At 30.2% G+C, this 19,622-nt stretch overlaps 2 protein-coding genes across 2 annotated transcripts in view; both read right to left on the reverse strand.

Moving 5' to 3' along the window:
* Nucleotides 1–14,298, reverse strand: part of LOC102677061 (tyrosine-protein kinase transmembrane receptor Ror-like) — a 282,377-nt gene extending 268,079 nt beyond the window's left edge. Inside the window, 1 exon segment of the mRNA XM_031511089.1 lies at nucleotides 13,621–14,298. Coding sequence (XP_031366949.1) covers nucleotides 13,621–13,693 — 73 coding nt within the window. The 5' untranslated portion in view covers nucleotides 13,694–14,298.
* A 737-nt stretch (nucleotides 14,299–15,035) lies between these two features.
* LOC102679866 lies at nucleotides 15,036–17,672 on the reverse strand. The gene is made up of 8 exons (XM_031511090.1): nucleotides 17,537–17,672; nucleotides 17,381–17,459; nucleotides 17,140–17,311; nucleotides 16,432–16,690; nucleotides 16,179–16,335; nucleotides 15,583–15,792; nucleotides 15,252–15,321; nucleotides 15,036–15,179 (listed from the first exon to the last, which is right to left on the reverse strand). Exons 3-8 carry the CDS (start codon nucleotides 17,272–17,274, stop codon nucleotides 15,120–15,122), a joined length of 891 nt encoding a protein of 296 aa, XP_031366950.1. The 5' UTR covers nucleotides 17,275–17,311; nucleotides 17,381–17,459; nucleotides 17,537–17,672; the 3' UTR covers nucleotides 15,036–15,119.
* Between the last annotated feature and the right edge of the window lie 1,950 nt (nucleotides 17,673–19,622).

Genomic DNA, 19,622 nt, shown 5'->3' on the forward strand with positions numbered 1-19,622 from the left:
ATGCTGGAAAAAAATCGAACAAAATCTGGACAAAAGTCATTTTCAGAAGCACTTTTCCTCTCTTCCAAAAACAAAACTGAAATCACTGGAATAAATTCAAACTCTGTTCGCGTAATAATAATCGGTGTGAAAGCAGCCGCACACCGTTCGTGCATAACGAAGAGTAGAGCCACTCAACCAGTCGTCAGACAAGATTCGCTAATTGGGATTAATTCGCGCTAATTAATTAAATCACGGAATGCTCGGGTGGAAGATGGCGGTGGGTGGTGCGCGTGTACACCGGTGATCGGGTGCACGTGTGTACGCGTGTTGTGCGCGCGTGTGGATGTGTGCACGCAACGAACCGAGGCCAGAACTTTGTGACACGCGTCGCTGATAAAATCGCCAATTTAATACGGCGAGAAACTGCCCGCGCGGAATTCAAAGTCTGATCGGATCGAGAATCGATCGGACGTTAAAAATTTACTGGCTGATAAAAGGCGTACGTTATCCATTGATAAGGACACCCATGAAAATGGGCGGAATTTAATACTTAGAACGCCGGGAATTTTATCGTACATGATCGAGGTTATTCTGAATTTTGAATCTTCTATTGATTTATTTAATAATTTTGATTTAATGATATTCGAGTTAATAATTAAGTTTTATCAGATGGAAAGTAGAAGAAGCTGAAGATTAAAAGGCTGTATTCGTTAATTAAAGATATCTATGAAAGAGTCTAACAATAGTTTTGAATCTGGACAGTCATTCAATTAACCTTTCTTCAATTTTATCAATCAACTAATAACTAAAGTGACATATTAAATTACTAAAGAAATGTAAGGAACGAAGGAGATATTTTTAAAATATCAAGATTTATTTGATTAAGCAATATAGATTGAATCAATTTTATCAAACGCCTCTCGGCGGAGCTTTGATCAATACTGTGTAAGAATTGGAAGATCGAAACTAATTTCCACGATACTTGTGAAACGTGAAATCAATTAAATTTCTCGTATCAATTTCTAATTTTGATATATAAAGTACGCAATTCTTGTGTAAAAAAATATTAACAGAAAATTGCTCTGAAGATTGATTAAAATAAAGAAATTATAAAATTTCAGGTAATCAGGTTAGTTTGAAATTGAAACGGCTAACGAATTTCTTTAGGGAAACAATAGGGGAGGAAAAAGAGCGAAAGACGAATAATCATTAAATGAAAAGAATCTCTGATGTTCGTGTTTTCAAAAAATTCATTTATAACGAACAAACTACAAGCTGGTCGAGCTGTCAGTCAAACCGAGAGTAATTCGATCGGTTTCGAATCAACATCAAACGCAGAAACTCTCTGCAGAACTTGATTTTTTAGCATAGAAAAACCAAATATCGCCTCTCTGCTTTCGTTCATATTAATTACTTTCATAAATGGTTCTGTGTGTTATCTACGGTAAATACAGTATCTATAAATACGGGAATAATTAAATTTCTCGATGGTAAATATTTAACTCGAAATATCAATAATTTCTGTATATATATATTATCCGATTCACTATCCAATTCCATTATTTAATCCGTACAATAAAAACTTCTTCTTAAATGATGTACATGAAATGAATGATATATTTATTTCTCAAATTAAATTTTAATACGTTTCCGATTACAATTATTAAAATTCTCCCACTTTTACAAAGTTTAAACTTATGTTTAATATAAAAAAATTAATTCCCTCTCTCAAATTAATTCCCTTAATCTTCCCTTAATATTATATTACACATATCCAATAAATGAATAGAAAACATTATTTTCGAATTTTTTTTGTACAAATTCATTTAAGTAACTGTAATTTTTCGCTAAAACGACATTATATTAAGAATAAATAATGAATCTGGAGAATTTTATTCTGAAATATATATTCGCAATTTCTAATTATGAAAATATTTTCGACTATTCTTTTTTTAACGGACGATTATATCGAAAATAAAAATTCATTCATTCACTCCTAATGTATTCGCGAAAAATATTTCTCGAGACCAAATTTTTCTTTGAAATGTGCTCGTATCCTAATTATAAAGAATATTTTTATCATCAACTTTCGCTAACAAACACTGTCATATTTGTAAAATAAAAATAAAAAAATTATTTTCATTCACTCCTATTGCTAGTGTAATGCTTCCTTGAAAAACAAAGAACAATTCTCTCTCTCTCTCTCTCTCTCTCTCTCTCTTTCTCTCTCTCTCTCTCTCTCTTAAAAGTTTTATTGTCAAACTGTATCCATATTCTACAGCTCGTAAAATTTATACACGCTCCAGAAAGTTGTGTTTAGAAGACGAGATAATTAAAAGCGAGCCCTATAGCCAGTTGGTACAGCCGAATAAAATGGAATAAAAAAAAAAGAAGGGGGTGAGAGGAGGGAAGAGAAAGCGAATTCGACGAAGCTCGGTGAAAATAACGACGGAAAACGACTCGCAGATGTTAACCGGTGCTCGAGGAGAGGGGGAATACGCTTTATTCGCAGATTGCACCAGTTAAAAACTGTCGCCAGAAATAACAGCAACACGCGGGGCGGGTTGTATTCGTTTCGTTCGGGCGGCGGGCCCGAGAGTTAAATTTGTAAGATGCCTCCACTTACTGCTCTTTTACTAACCTGTTGACTGGGGAATTTAAAAAAAGAAGAGGGGGCAAACCTCGTTACTAATTCTAATTTCTTCTTCCCGCTCCTTTTTTGCGACACTTGGTTACAATGTATCCAAGTGATTTTCGTTTCTTAACCCCGGAGGGCGAGGCCTAATGATTTTCGTCCGGATAAATTTGGATTCTTAGTAATATTCTTGCAATTTTTCTTAAGAGATTTTTTTATTTTGCCGTTTCTCGTTATTATTACGTATTTGTAGTTTCTTACGTGTTTAGTAAAAAAAGTTACTCATTATTTATTTAGATTCAATTACAGTAAACTCATACTCGAAAGTATTTCCCTCAATTCTACAATTCGACCAATAATTAGATGAATTTTTTTATCTCAAACTATAAAGTAAATTACGATGAATCAATCAATTACGGAATAATTTTAAAATAATCCTTAGTATAATTTCTTTATCCTTAAAAAAATTTCGATTCGTTTCATCAAAGTCAGATTTTGATTTCCATAGAAATCAAAAGATCGCAAAATTTAATTAACGGCTTTTTGTTCGCACAAAGTAATTTCTCATCAAAATCGAACTACCTACTTAAGAATTTCCGATCGGCCATTCTGAATACTAAAAAGCTCGCGTGTGTACCTATCGAACACGGATACACAGTTCAGAGAACAGGGTTTCGCCCGAATTAATAATCTAGAAACGTTTTATTAAGGATGTCGATAAGGAAATGCTGACGCCAGAGGCGCGCGCACTTTTCCAAACAGTTTTCCCGACGAGATAAACTTTCTAATTATGAAACTTGGACCAGGGGCTAAAGTGTATCAGCAGCAACGGATCAAAGTGATACTCAAGATCAGGCTCGGCAAAAACTTCTCTTAATATTGGCTGGAAACAAAACACGAAGTTAACTAAAAAAAAAAAGGGAGGGAAATTCTTAATTGTATCTTAACTTTTTGCTTTCTGAATCTATATTAACATTCCCTTGTCAATGCTTTTTTGATGCTTTCGCACGAAAAAGTTTGTTTCTTGTCAAAGACAATTTTTTTTATGAACGAAAATCACAAATATATTTCGTACTGCAACATCAACATATTATTGATCAATTTAAGAAAGAAATAAATATAAAGAGTATCTCTATTTTTTTTATATATGTACTACAACGTATTATTTTAATCCCATTGTTCATATATACAGGAAACATTTTACAAAAATTTTATTATTCATACTTCAATTCAAAATAAAGAATCGATTGAACATAAAAATTACGGAATGCAATGATTTACTAATTTTAATGATTCCTTGATATCCAAATTTTACGATTTTAAATATTATGTTATTAGAAATTTCTACGTTCTCTCCTTTTCTTTTAACACAATCAATCTCAAAATACAACTTTTACAATTGAACACTTTAAATTAAACCAATACAATATTTTCTCTCTCCTCTCGGTTTTTATTTAAAAGAAACACCCATATTCATCTATATTTTATTCTCCCTTGTAACAAAGAAAAATCGTAGCAAAGAACAAGACTCGGTTAAGTTCCTCTTAAAGGCGGTCGTAAAACATAACCCTGAACCAGTGTACGAAAAACCATGACCACAGCCAAGGAAACGGCCGGGAGCGCGATGACCGTCATAAAGAACCGCGAAAACGCGTTTTCCGGTTCGAGCATCCCCGATAGGGTGGCAGCACTGGCCGATGGAACTTACGTGGAAGAGAAAACCGTCTCAAAGACGATCTAAATTTAAGTTTCAGATTTATAACGCCCTCGCTCGCCGGCCATTGACTTTGCTCGGACTCACCCCGCGCTCCTGCTTCCCTTCACCCCCAGCCACCCCTGCGCGGCCTGGATACAACTCTAACTCACCATTTTTCCCTCCTTATTCCGTCTGCCCGAGACTGGGAATAAATCATGCGAAACGGAAAGTGAAAAATGACGTTTCGAGCGGTAAATCTTTCGGATCATTCGATTATTTTTATCGCGAGGGTAATTGGATGGAAGAGTGTTGGATTTTTGTTGCAAGAAAAAAAAATTGGAGGATATTATTAAAAGTTTAGAGATAAGTTAATTTGGATATCTTGGAAATTTTTTTTAATTTGATTTTGTTATTAATTTGTATTTCAAGTTTGGGGTGGTGAACATTAGATAATGAAATAGATAATGTATAGAAGTTGAATGGTGTGAAAAATTTGGTGCTACTATAAAGGTTAAAGTATATGAAAAAGATAGTTGAAAAGAGGAATATATATATTTCAGACTATGATTTTGATACAAATTAATGATATTTGATATAAATTATATCATAAAAATGATATATAATAAATATGAGATCTAAAGAAAATTACTTTTTTTTTAGTAAAGGCTATAAGAGAATAATTGAGATTTTGGATTTAATATAAATTGAATATTGTAAGCAGAATAACTAGAAAAAATATATCTGATAGAATTATTGCTATTAATATGATAAAATGATGGTTTGATGATAAATTGAGAAATTGATACATAGAAAAATTAGAAGGTATATGAAAATAGAATTTTTTCCAAATATGTATGAAAATATATAATAATAAGAAAATTTAATAGTTGAGAAACACTGATCTATTTATGGGAAGTGTAATAGTTATATGGAAGATACAATTTGCATCTCAACAAAGCATTTCTGTTGTGCATATCTGTTATTTCTGATCGTAAAATGTAACAGATGAGAAAATAAACGAAGGTTATGGAGATGTAGTTGACGTCAAAGTGGAAACGATCGTAAAACTTATGTACAGAATTCTTAAAATCGAATTTTTATGGATCATTCGGTGAACTAACGTAATTTTTTTTAAACAGACAACAATCATATTGTCTGTCTTGAAGAATAATATTGTAACTGCAACTCATTTTTGAGAAGATAAAAACAAATTTTATTTAATCATATTTGATAATTTTAATTTAAAATATATTATAAATTACGAAACTAAAAAATAATTATAAATTAAAGAAACTAAAAAATATGAAAATCAAACTTTAATCATTATTCATTACATTCATTATTAGCATATTTTTCTAATATTAAAATATGAACAAAAAGAATCACAAAACATATGGAAAAAATTCTATATAACAGAAGATTTCTAAAAAGAATATTTAAGCAAAATTTCTTCAGTTCCACGCTAAACATCTTATCGTTTTGCAACTTTAACAGTCCAATTGTAACAAAAGAAAAAAAGAAGAAAAAAAATCTTTAGAAAAAGAAGGAGAATCCCTAAGTAATTTTGGCGTTTTACAGAATGAAACACCGGAAAACTGAATGACCATCATCGAATCAACAGCCTCAACTCCGGTGTCCAGGAGTACGCACGAGCAAACAGCTGTGTCATCTCGTTGAAAGGGGAACAGCGGAAAGATTCGAAATATGTTGGCAAATGCCACATCCACGTATCCCTCATCGATTTGTACGGCGAAACGTTACACATCACTGTGTTCCACGACGAAACGTGGAAGGGAAAACAGAGAAAAATAGGAAACGCAGAAGCACGCGGCGTCGACATGTATAATTCAGGCAAGTTCCCCTCAAACTTTGTCATCATTCGCGTTTCCACATCGATCGTATCCAACGTAGACTCAGTATAAATATTTCCGTACAACAAGATGCGCTTCCGCTATGTCGATGATCGACGAGGTGGTAAATCGTGCATCGGAAAGTAGAAGGATTACTCGAGAATTTGCAACGTTTATCGCGCGTTCTATGGACTAAAGCTGCCTACATGTTGGAACATATTGCGATGCATGCAAAGACTCGAGCGATGGATTTAAGTCAATGGTTTGTTATTACGCTGAAACTGGTATAGCGTTGTTCCAATGTCGAGCAAGGTGATGACTTAAACCCATCGTTCGAAATATACATCGCAATGTTTCAATGTGTTTGTATAGAGACAAATGTACGTTTTTATTAGATTATTGGAAACGAATCGATGGATAGAATTTAAAAAGTACAATTAAGTTAGAAATGAGATTAAGATTTTAAGTTTAGAAATCACGATAAATGTTTGATTGTATTGGAAGGTGTTTAAGAATATTTGGAAATGAAAGAATTATTAATTGGGATATAGATAAGGAATCAGAAATTTTATGAATATTAAACAACGGAAGCATAGAAAAATCTCGAAAAAATATTTGAAATCTATAGATTCTTACAAATCTCATTGTGAATGAATATCAATAGATATATTTTTATCAAATGAAACAGTACATAAATAAAAATACATAAATAAAATCTCGCCAACTTTCTACCAGAGTTTTAATATAGATTGTGTAAGTTTAAAAAGAGACTTCCTTAAAGAAAGTGTACAAATATGTACAGAATTACGTGGAATCCTTTGAAAAGGAAAATTCAGTTCTGGTCATTATACATAATCATAAATTTCGTGACATCTTGAACAGTTCCTTTAAGTTTCATTCTTTTCTCATCCGTTTCTACCGAGTTTCTTTCGATTCTCTTTCCTTATACTTCTCAATAAGAAGAATCGTGAAAAAGAACCGGTGAAGAGGGTGAAATAAATTCGAGATATAAAATATTATTAACGAATAGTTTATCTATTAATCTAGATAAAACAATGCTAATGCTATTACTAATTTGAAGAATTATAGTTATTAACCGAAAATATCGATTTCTAATGTATTAAAAAAGAACTATGGACTCGAATTAGGCAAATTATCGTCTATGGATTATTGTAGTTCAGATGGAATGTTTCAAATTCAAGAGAAAACTTTTTAATTTTCTAATTAAATATTCTAATTTTGTATATTTCATATTTTCCAATCTCTAAATTTTCTGAATTTTCAGATTATCTGATTGTTAACTTTTAGATTTGAAAGAAGTCAATATTAAATCTGGCAATCAATTTTTCTTGATTTTATTAATTCATCTCACAACATTTCAGCAACATTTCAACAACATTTCTACAACTCTCATCACAAGTTCCTCTAAATTACTTCATTAAAAACTTAATCCTCTGATTCGTTGCTTCCTTTCTCTAAAATAGCAATCTTCATCAACCTTTATTCCTCTTATCCTCATAAACACATAGATAAAAGATTTCTTCAAACGTCTACAGATTTTTTTGCATTCATGGGTGTAGCCAAAAATAAATGAGACACTTACATCCTATATTCTTACCTCGTATCATTTTTTACGATCTTACAAATGTGAAGGTATTAAAATTTATAATGAAAATAAAGTGTAAAGTGCAATCTTGGTAATTCGAACCTCAAAAGAAAATCCAAAATCTTCGATTCATCAAAATTCAATTCAATTCACAAAGGAAGATTCGACGTATAAAGTTATAATAATTTTCATATCGATTTAATTACAATTCTAATTCAACTAATAATCAATTGAAGTTTAGAATTAGATAATAGATAGAATGATACGATCTAACTCTCAGTTTTATCTAATAACATAAATTGCTCGTGACATAATAAATAAACCTTACGATCCTTAAATAATCCTCCAAAGATATCTCACGAATTTATTATACACCTTGTATACAAGTCTCGTCTACTTACACCTTGCACCAAGTAAAATTGAACGCGAGCTAGCAAGATACGGCGAAGGAAGACGTAACGACGAGCGGAACCGCGCTTTTTGCGCTCGTAAATACCATGGAACGCGTCTGTAAAAGTCGTTGCTTCTCTGGGTGTAAGATAGTTACCGCCATATTTATTTCACCGGCGCGCGAAGATGAGTAATTTAAACGCGAATCGATAAACGTTTTGTACTCGGCCAAATAAATGTTTAACGATCGATAACTCTCGCTTGATCGATTTGCCATTTATTTATGAACACATTATCATCGGACGATAACCAGAGGTCTATTGCCAATAAAGTCACGACGATTATCTTGAATGGCCTCGACTTCGATCTTCACGCAAGCTTGCTCGAGGCATTGATAAATCGTTTCGCGGCCTAGAACGATCTAGACATTGGTTCAAAGTTTTCTAAGAGTGTGACTTCCTCTTAAAAATTGTATATTAAACTTCGGAAATAGGATATTGTGATTTATATGTTATATAGCCAATATGGAGGAAGGCAATATCTATTGAAAAATTTATTCGCAGAAAATCGATGTAAACTTTGATGGCTTTGACTATTAATATTTTAAAGAATAGTAATGAAGTTATTACTTTTCTCTCATTTCTATTCGATGTATTTTCTCTTAAGTAAATGTTAATTTTTTCTTTTTTTTTTTTAACAAAATTATTAATAAAATTATATCTTATTGCCGTTTATCAGCAAAGCAAGACGCGCAACATTAACAAGTATCTAAAAATACAAAACAAGTTCTACATTTTTTTTTTTGTAGTTACTAGCTTCATCCATAGTTGGCCAATATAGAAAGTTACGTTCTGCACCGAGTTTATAAGATTGATATTTTATTCATGACAAATGTGTATATAGTAGCCTAAAGGATTGCCCATATCGAGAGGGCAGTAAACTTTAATCAGGTTCACATAAAGTATATTTTAACTTTGATTCTAAGCTTGTCGGGGGAAACAGAGAAAAATGTTGTAACTTGACTCTAAAGATAAAGATTCTAGTAGTAAAATTATTTGATGTTTTAATATCTCGTCACATTATATAGTATTGAATGAAATAATATTTGATGAACATTTGAATATTTCGTATAATTAAAATACACTCTGTTCTATCCTCCTTTCATATTCTTGGCATTATTCCATCTCATTATTATTTTATGGAACTTTCTATTCTCTATTTTCTTTGTATTATTTTTATTCAACGTAAAATTTTTCTTATACGCGATACATATATATTATTTCTACATTTCATTGCAAATTGCGGAAATTCCCTAAATTAAAACCCCCGAGACTCCCTCTAATTTCCAACTTTCGCACAAAAAAATATCAAAAATACGCTAATATCCTCCTCCATAAATTCCAAATATTCCCCTTCCTTCCACGAAACTTTAAATTCCCTTCTCAGTTTCCCTACTTCCCAAATAAAAAAAAAAAAATGATGTAACACACTAATCTCTTTCAAACCTTAAATAATAAACTCTTCCCAAAATCCTATTACGTGCAACGTATATATATTTCTTCTTCCTCTATGTTAAAAAAAAAAATCTCATCCAATTTTCACGACGACTTTCACAAGGAGATAGGAAAGAAAGACAGGAAGAAGTACGAACTTGTGAGCTCAGGTCGGAATAAAAAATACGGGAGGATTAATCGTTACGAACAATTAAACTAAACGAGGGGAGGGGTGGGACAATGGCCGCGCGTGGACTGGTAATTAAAAGTGAGCCCATTAATTCGGCTTACGGGCCCTGGCCGCGTTTGAAATTGTTTGCAAACTAAAGTACACGTCGCCAAAGCTTTTAAATGCCCGTAATTACAGGTCGGGTGTCCAGTTGAAATTAGAATAGCGAAACGACAAACGGGTAATAAATATAAACGGTGAAATCGATTTCTATCTATTCGTCTTTCCCTGCTGTTCGCGCGCGGGGAAGAGAGAAGAAATTTTCATGGAAAAAAAACTGGTAAAATTGCGCGTCTCGCAACACACGGCTCGCGAGTGAATTGCATTCAAATTTTTATGAAGCTCCCACCGTTTAAAGCTCCCGTGTTTCGAGTGTTTCGAACGTTTCGGCAAGCAGAAAATTCACATTTTATTGCTGCTTTGCTGGGCTATTTTCGCGTGCCTCGTTAAATATGTCTCCTCACTCGTGTTAAACTCGCTCGAAGAAGGGACAAGATTTCTTATCATTGTCACGAATCGGCACGAGATCATGTAACGCATTTGAAAAATTTTTGAAATATACCGTGTATGAGAAATTTATCAACACAAATGTTAATCCATGGATTAACCGACGACTATTAAGAATTATTAAAATCATTACTGCAATTACAAATATAGTATTTAACGCTAGAATTAAATATTTATTTTATCATAGCGTGAATAGAAACCAAGTTAACGAAGCTCATATTTTAACTTCTCCTCGAATAAATGATTATTACATCATTGATATTTAATCCCTGTCTAATCCAACCAAAAAATTTTCCATGAAAAAAATTTTATATGTCACCTACTACGTTTTGTTTTGAAAGTTTTTTCTTACCCAAACTCGAGGAAAGTAGAAATAAGAAACTACATCGAAAAGCTTCCACTAAATTAAATTTCGCTCCACGAATCTCTTCCTTCACCATCCATCCCAGAAAACGAAGATCGTGGATTAACGTGAAAAGTTGGTGATGATACAACGGTAGAAAAAATTCTAGCACGCTGAATTCGCAATCGATTTCGCCAACTGCGGAGCCAATACTTGGAAAGAATCTCGTTTAATCCGGCAAACTAAACATCGAAAGTTGGTCCTTCCGTTCCGCGGGGGAATACTTATGCAGTTCGATCGATTTTTAAAGGAATAGTCGGGGAACTGAGAAGTTCCACGAGTCGATGGACCCCGTTGCCACTTGTTGAATGTTTATAAAGCGGAATGTAAGTCTAAAGTGGCCACCCAGATATTTTCCGGTACACGTGTCGCTTTGAAGAAAAGGGTACGATTGATGTATGCAAATCTTTATAGCTCCTTTCTAGCGCTTTTCCTGTGTAAGATATAAACTGCACGTTGGTGTAGAGATACTTTATATTACCATAAAGTGGATGAAAAAGATTTCGAAATGATAGTTGAAGAAGGGTTAAGATTAAGAAATAAACATATAAGATGAGATATTATTTATGTGAAGAAAGATGATATTTATATTATATTTATGATATTATATTTATTATATATGATATTATTTTGAATAATAAGTAACAGATTAAGTTTTAATAGTAAAGTTTTAATAGAATATTTTGCTACGAATCTGAAAACATTTTTATAATTTTGAAGTTCCTATGGATACATGAACATGTATAACCTAAAGACAAAATTTATTTATACGATAATTATAAAAATATTAATCTTTTATAATATCAAAAAAATTAAAAAAAAAATAAAGAAAGAAGAAAAATGTATAAATTTTTGTCAAAAATTATTCGATAATTATAGAAAAATAGAAAAATATAATTCATTAATTATAGAAAAATAAAACTAATAATTAAATTATGCGAATGATTCATTATTTGTATCGAACACAATTTTTATAAATCATTTCTCACTTCTAAATAAAATTATAAAAGTTTCTCATTAATATTAATGCGAAATATGAAATATTATGATATATAAAAAAATTAATTGTTAAATTATTTACAAATAATTCTAAATTCTCCATCATTTTCTCTCTCAATAATTTAGAAAAAATTGAAGAACCGAAACAAAAAAAACGAAGAAGAAAAAAAATAATAAGTACGTAAAAAAAAAAGAAATAAGAAATTTGCATGATATCTCACAATCTCATCTTCGATTTCGTATTTTTACATGAAACAAAACAAGAATTATCTAAAACAGAAGAAACGGACATTTCTAATCCGGATCACGCGTGTCCAGAATGAGATCGAACTTTGGAATGGGATTCGAAACGACGGCTAGACCGAAATGAACCCCGCGTCGACGTTTTTCCATTCGAATTTCGGCACAAGCTTTGCCTTTTCCATCCCTCTCCTCTCTTCCTCTGTTCCCATCCCCCATTTCTTTTTTTTTTCTACAGTGAAAAACGGTCATGCGGCTGGGAAATGCGAGAACTCGCATTTCGAGGCACGTATTGGTATTTATTTTCGAGGAGACGTAAATATTCTGCTCTTTTTTCTCTCCCCTCCCCCTTTAATTCTCTTTGGATTCGTTAGATATGCATGGTTTGCAATTCGATTTAGTCAAAAGTTTTGCATGGGACGGCAAAACTGTTGTAAAATAAAATCCTACATTTCTGTTTGCTCGTGTAAAAAAGATTCGAATTGATTTGATTTAAAATTTAGAATCCTAACGACTTTAGCTAATTCTTGTTTCTTTTTTTTATGAAAAAATAGAAAAATATATCGATGTCTTATTACAAGGCAATATTTATTGTTCATTATAATACGATTCTTATCACTGTTATCTGTAAGTAATTATCTGTAGGTACAGAAAAATTTTACATGTAGATATCGAATCAAGTTAGAAGATATGAATTTCATAACAGAAATTTGATGCAAGCTATTCTTTCTTATTAGAATCTCAAAAGAAAGAAAAAGAAGTAACGAAATTCTTAGAATAAAAAGACATTGATTATTTTCCTTATTTAATAAAAGAAAAATTAAATATAATATAATATAAAGAATAATTCATTCATTACCAGAGAATACAAATACAATAAATGTAACATTGGTATCCAATGTAGAACGGATCTAAAAAACAAAAGAATTCAAACTCATCATGATTCCCTCAATACAAATAGAACTTATATAAATATGTTTAGAATTCCTTTTCTTATTGTGTTCCTCATCACTTTTCAATGTAAACGATACGTTCATAATCATCATAGTACCATATGCTTTGAAATATTTTGTATTTATATTATAAAAAAAATATATCATTTCTATTTTGAAGCTTATCATATTTTCCCTCAATAAAATTTAACCATCAAAGTAAATTAAACGAATCTTTTATATTTTATAATAATATTCGAAAATTACAAAAATTAATTGAAAATTAATTTTCATTTGCTAATATTATTCCTATTTGTATTTATGAATAAGAAATTTATATTGAAATTTATGAAAAAATTGCTAATTTGATTAACAATATGGCTAATAATAATCAAAGCTCTATCGATTATTTCAATTATTTATCGATCTCAAAGATATGATATCATATCTCTAATGAATTGAATAATATAAAAATAATTCCTTTTAAAAGAAAATTATTTCATATTTCTTATTTTTCATTGTATATGTAATTAATATATATGCCAAAATAATATAAAAATTATTCGATCTATCACTTTAAACATATTATATTATATATATATATATGTTGAAAGTGATGACACTTCGAAAGCTTTTCAAAAAAATGAATGTCACTCACCTTTTAATGTAGCTGCGAAAAGTAGTACGACGAACAGAAAGCACAGTTTACCGCAGCTTTGGCGTCCCATCATGTCTTTAAAGAGGAGAACACACTTCAACACCACAGTCAATTACGAACACGCGAAACGCAAGTCGAGTATTCATTCGCAGTGCGCATTGTTCACTAATCGAAACTAGTTCTAATCGTATCGATATATTTCGATTCAAGAATGTCAATTATGACACATTCCCGCACATTTTCCTTCCCTCAAATTCACAAAACTAATGACGAAACTATTCCTCGAAATCGATCAGCGTTAATCTCGATTTGTTTTGTTTAAGTACATAATAACGCGGAATCTAAAATCTCATGCTTAATCGAAATATAAATTCGAAAATTTCTTTTGACTTCATGAATCTCAAATAGTCGGTTCACTTAACTAAATAATAAATTTCACGAGTGACATCTATCGATGAATTCGATCGATCATTTTAAAATCGACCAATAAATTTCTTGAACGCGCGAAACGTTCCGGTTCGCGTTTCAATGAAATTCTGGAGGAGAAATTTCGCGCCGAAATTTCATTAATGTCGTAGACTTACCCTTGTTTTTTTATACTTATTTTCTTATACTTCTACAAATTTCAAACCACGATTACTCGGATTTAACTGAATAAAAACAAAGGAACATACTTTTGTCACATGTGTCTTCACGTATAACGAAAAATTCCAAACCATTCGATTGTTACTTAAATCATTAGACAATGAATATTTTCAAGCTTGAATAACAAAATACATAATAATGTTCACGTATATCACATCCAATATGAGATATTTACTATTTTTAAACACTTATGACAGTACAGATTCACGAATATTATCAATGGAACGACACAAAACACCTTTACCCTTCAACGTATCGCACGACACTGGCTTCCCTGCTTGCCGGAATCATCACGCTTACTAGAGACCAGATGGCGCTGCTGTTGCAACGCGTTTGATAAACCAGAAAATGCCGGCATTTGGTTCCACGATCCGGTTGCAACAAGTTGCAGCGCGTGGCTTCTGAACTGCACGCTTCGGGAACGTGCATTCATTGAATGCACTCCGCACGTACGCGGACGGCATAACGAAACGCAATCGAGTGCGAACCATTTCTGTCGAACACAGTTGTAATAAAATTAAAACGACTTTTTTGCGATCTCTGCAATAAATGGGCTGGTGTTAGTAGATTTACTAATAAATTTACTTTTAATACTGGAATTTGTTATGAAAAAATTTTTCATTAATAATATCAAATAACTTTTTACAAATAAAGGATTTTATAAGAATAAAAATTTTTTTTTTTTTAATATTTTATATTGTTTAGAGCATTGTAGCAATATTGCGAAGCTGTTTAACCAAAATTTGACTACTTTTAAAAAAAAGATTTTATTTGTAATTGACAGTATTTATTACATCATACATACTAAAAAATGTATAGATATTAAAAGATAAATGAAAACTTGTAGTTTCTTATTATCTCTGTTTGCAAACACTCTCCGTAGTTAATGAGCCATCTGAGCTATAATATACTTTCTGCACAAATTCAAATAAATTTACAATTATTTTCCATCCATACTATTAAAAAAATTTTATTAAATTACGTACTCTGACGGGTACACGTTCCTTTCGGTAACTTGATAATGCCGCTGAAACCGATTTAGTTATTTTTCTTTTCCTAAAAAGGGATGAAAAATATAATTATTTAATGTATTTTATTATTTCAAACATTATTATTTAATGTTTAAATTTTAAAAGTATATCTTAAATTTTAAATAAAAAAATTAATCATTATTATATTTTATTATTACATTTTATTTATATTATATTTTTATTATATATATATTATATTATTATATTTATATTGTAATAAAAAATATTTGTATTTTGTCAATCTTATAATATATTAATCATTTAAAAATAATAGATTAATACTTACTGATAACTTCTGCTACTACTAACATCGATCGTATCTTTACTAGTATAACTAATTGCAGCTAAACAACGCTCCTCGTCTAATTGATCCCGAGTTTTGCAATGAAATCTGCTTTTTAAACAATCCACTATCTTCACTATATATCCTTTACGAGGCGCTTTTGTACACGTATCGGGTTCACAATAATCTTTATTTTCGTACAAAACAGCAACTCTATATTAAATGAAAAAAAAAATTTGTAAGTCAAAAGAAAATAATTTTGTTATAAAATATAATAAGAAAAATCTGATTTTATTATTATTAAATCAAAAAATATAAAATATTTATAAATAAGAAAAACATCCATATTTATAAAGAAAAAGTCAAAGATATAAATAGATATATAATTTTTTATCTTACAACAATATTTTTTGAATTATTAAAATATCGATAAAGATACAAAATTTAAAAAACATATAATAAACAATTTGATTGACATATAATCAACATATTAACAATATATTGAATATTAGAAAGTATTCAAAATATTCAATATATTATAAATATGTTTTATATGTTGCTTTTTCTTTATAATCTTTAAAAAATTCATTGAAACATACGCAGGATCAGGTTCACACGGGATACATTCATCCGAGTTTCTTATGAGGAATCTGTAGCAGACCAAGCTCAGTCCCACTAATAACCATACCAACAATGCGCTCACTACGGCAATCGATATTAATTCTGTCGTACCAAGCGTGACTTCCGTTTCCTCCTCTAAAACCAAGAAAAAAAATTAATAGCAGAAACATTAGAAAGCAGAGATCATAGAAAATTCAACAATTGGAGTGGAGTACTACTTTCTCTTCTCACCTTTATACAAAGGTGACACATCTTCCGGCATTGCAGTCGATGACGAGCCTAATTTGGGCATCACTTGATAGGTACCGCTTTTTCTTCCTTTCGCGAGACCCGCACCTGACATGGAAAAACGATGAATTACAAGAACGTCGTACATTGGAAAATTGCAAATAAGGAAAAGTATCGTACCAGCGTCCTCCAATGAGGTTATTACCCTCAGTACGCCGCCAAACGCTGGATACCATTTTTCATCATCGAGATGTCGTACAACCTGGAGAAATGATGAAAATTGTCTGATGATAAATTTGAATAATGTAATATGGAATAAAATATGAATTTTAGAAAAAAATAATATTCATTCAATCAAAAAAAAAAAAAAAAATGTACTTATAAATGAACTATAAATTTTTTGAGTGACTTAAGTCTTTTTGCACATAATAATAAGATTAATAAATTTAGATTAATAAAATTAAAAGTTAGCTCATAAACTTTCTTTTGTTAAATTTTATGCAAAATAGAATAATTAGATGACTTAAAATTTTGTTATTAAATTTAATATCATGCAAATAAAATTTCATTAGTATCATTTGTAACTTGTAAAATATTATTATTATTATAATATTTTGTGCAAAGAGATTTCTTGTATGCACTTAAACAATTCCCTAAAATGGGATATTTAAAAAAAATTGCCACTCTCGATCACAGCGACTCACAACGTACGGATTGCTGCAGCCAATCGTAAAAATCCTGATTAAAATTTTCCAGATCAGTTTTTTCTTTCGACTTCGCAGTAATGCACTTCACGCTAGCTATGTAGTATTTAACCAATGCAAAAGTCGATCGTTCACTGTACATGGACTGCAAGGTATCTTTCTTAAATGGTAAAGCGATACTGAAAAAAAAATTCCATTTTAACATCGTCCGTGTTGCTTATTGAACATATATGGTTCGAGACCGATACCTATTTGGCAATACATCATCGTCCAGAAAGGGAAGAGGGATGATAATCGATTCCTCTTCTGCAGACTCATGTTTGTGTCCTTCAAATCATATAAGGATATATTTAATATTAAAAATATTTTTTAAATTGAAATTATATTTATCCTCACAAACTTACTAGAATTTTTACTTCTGTTTTTGTGTTTCAAATGTTTCTTTTTCTGTTTGAATGTGAAACGTTTTACATCTCGTTTATTGAATCCAATTGCAGCTAATAAACGAATGATAAAATAAAATAAATTACAAATTAGAATTAAATTTATATAATATACAAATTATAAAATAAAAATTAATTCTAGTCAATATAATAATCAAAAATATTATTGTTATTATAAATATAAATTTATTATCTAAATATAAATAATGAATAAAAATAATAAAATTGTATAAATATATTTATGTAAAAAAAAAATTAATTTTAATCTTTTATACATGAACAATCTTTTAAATTATTTCAATTCTTGCATTCACAAAACTTTACTCCAACGTTCAATATTTTCGCAATTTATCCCTTCTCAATATCAAACAAAACCATTTTCCCTGAATCTTCCATCAAGGCAATTATCATCAATCCAAAATATCTATGAATACATGTTACCCTTTTAAGCCTTAAAAGGTAATAGCTATTTTCTTACATGTAGAATAGGTAATAAGGCCTTCGCACGCGATCAACGATTTCGGCGCCGTGATCATTATCGGTTGGATTTTCGTCTGTTTTATATCTTTGCAAGAGTACAGCCAGCCATTTCCATCAGTCCGTAAAAAAATCTTTAATTGCTCGTGCAGTTCGAACAGTTTTCTCGCATTTCGGTATTTTATGTTTCCCGCATAATAGGAATGTTTAGTAAGGGGCAGGATGTAAACTTGCAAATAGCCACCTATTGTGTCCGCCAGAGCTTTCAACATTAGATGCTTCGTTTTTCCTATCGATAGCTTACGCACGCTCTCGAAACAAACGTGAAAGTAATCCATCAGCAGAGCGATGTATTCATCGTTCTCACAATTTAAAACTTTCACCTGAGGAATCAGATATATAAATGGGGATGAGAGATGATGGCTACTTGGAGTACAAATCAATGATGGAACGATTTCGAACTTTTTTAAAGGAGATGGAATGGAAAGTTGAAGTATTAATAGACAATTCAATATTTAAGTAATTTGTTTTTAATTTGGCAATTGTTTGAGATGTTAGAAAAAACTTATCAAGGTTAGAAAAAAATATTTATTCTTTATTTTTTATTTTTTAATCATTTATTTAAATGAAATTGAAATACATTTTGGAATGTTTAAAGAAAATAATATGTATAAAATCATCATGTATATTTTAAAAAATACAATATGTTTGTATCCTTTAAAATGTTGAAAGAAAAATAAAAAACACTTCAAATATCCTCAAGAAATTAAGATAAAATAAAAATGATAAATAAAATAATTTTGTAAAAATAAATTATCTTATCTATGAAGGAACTTTAAATTTCTTAAATTTAATATTAAAAAATTAATTTAAAATAAAATAAAATATTATTTGTAAACTAATTGTTCGTAAATTAAATAATTAAATAGATAATTAAATTAAGTAAATAAATAGGTAAAAAAATAAATAAAAAGTATGAAAAATTTGTAAATGTAACTAAATAAATAAAGAGTAAAGATTAATAAAAAACTTGATAATAATCTAAAATAAGATAGAAAAATTAATTAAATCTATAATTTAATTCTATTCATTAAAGCTTAATAAATAAAATAAGGTTAACGCATATTTACCTTTGGTAACAAATCTTGAAACATTCGTCGACTATTCAAGATAATAAATTCCTCTGTGGTCCAACAATGTTTAGTAGCATCACTTTTGTCAAATAAAACCGTGCCAATATTTTGTTCATGTTTGAAAATAAAACCCATCACCCTACATTCATAATAATAGTAACTAAAGAGATTATATATTATTTAAAACATATTATTCTTAGCTTTATATTATTAATTAATTATTCTTTCTCTATTTTTTTATATTATATTAATTATAAAATAAAATAAATAAAATAAAATAAATAAAATAAATATGATGTTAATATTTATAATTGTATACCTTTCTATATTAACGAGAGTAGTTGCTACAAATACCCGAAAGAACCATAGGAAACATGATCTCATACTCCAATCGGTAAATCCCGATTAGTACGACTTTGCCTTGAAAAAATTTCCCT

Source organism: Apis dorsata, unplaced genomic scaffold, assembly GCF_000469605.1.
Source record: "Apis dorsata unplaced genomic scaffold, Apis dorsata 1.3 scaffold_291, whole genome shotgun sequence".
Classification (NCBI taxonomy): domain Eukaryota; kingdom Metazoa; phylum Arthropoda; class Insecta; order Hymenoptera; family Apidae; genus Apis; species Apis dorsata.

What these genes read in the sequence shown, in the direction of transcription:
- LOC102679866 (XM_031511090.1), bottom strand. Translation starts at nt 17,274, where the DNA reads ATGTACAGTGAACGATCGACTTTTGCATTGGTTAAATACTACATAGCT. An exon ending in ACGATTGGCTGCAGCAATCC is followed by an intron (nt 16,691 to 17,139) that starts GTACGTTGTGAG and finishes TCATTTCTCCAG; the next exon opens with GTTGTACGACATCTCGATGA. An exon ending in AGTAGTAGCAGAAGTTATCA is followed by an intron (nt 15,322 to 15,582) that starts GTAAGTATTAAT and finishes ATCCCTTTTTAG; the next exon opens with GAAAAGAAAAATAACTAAAT.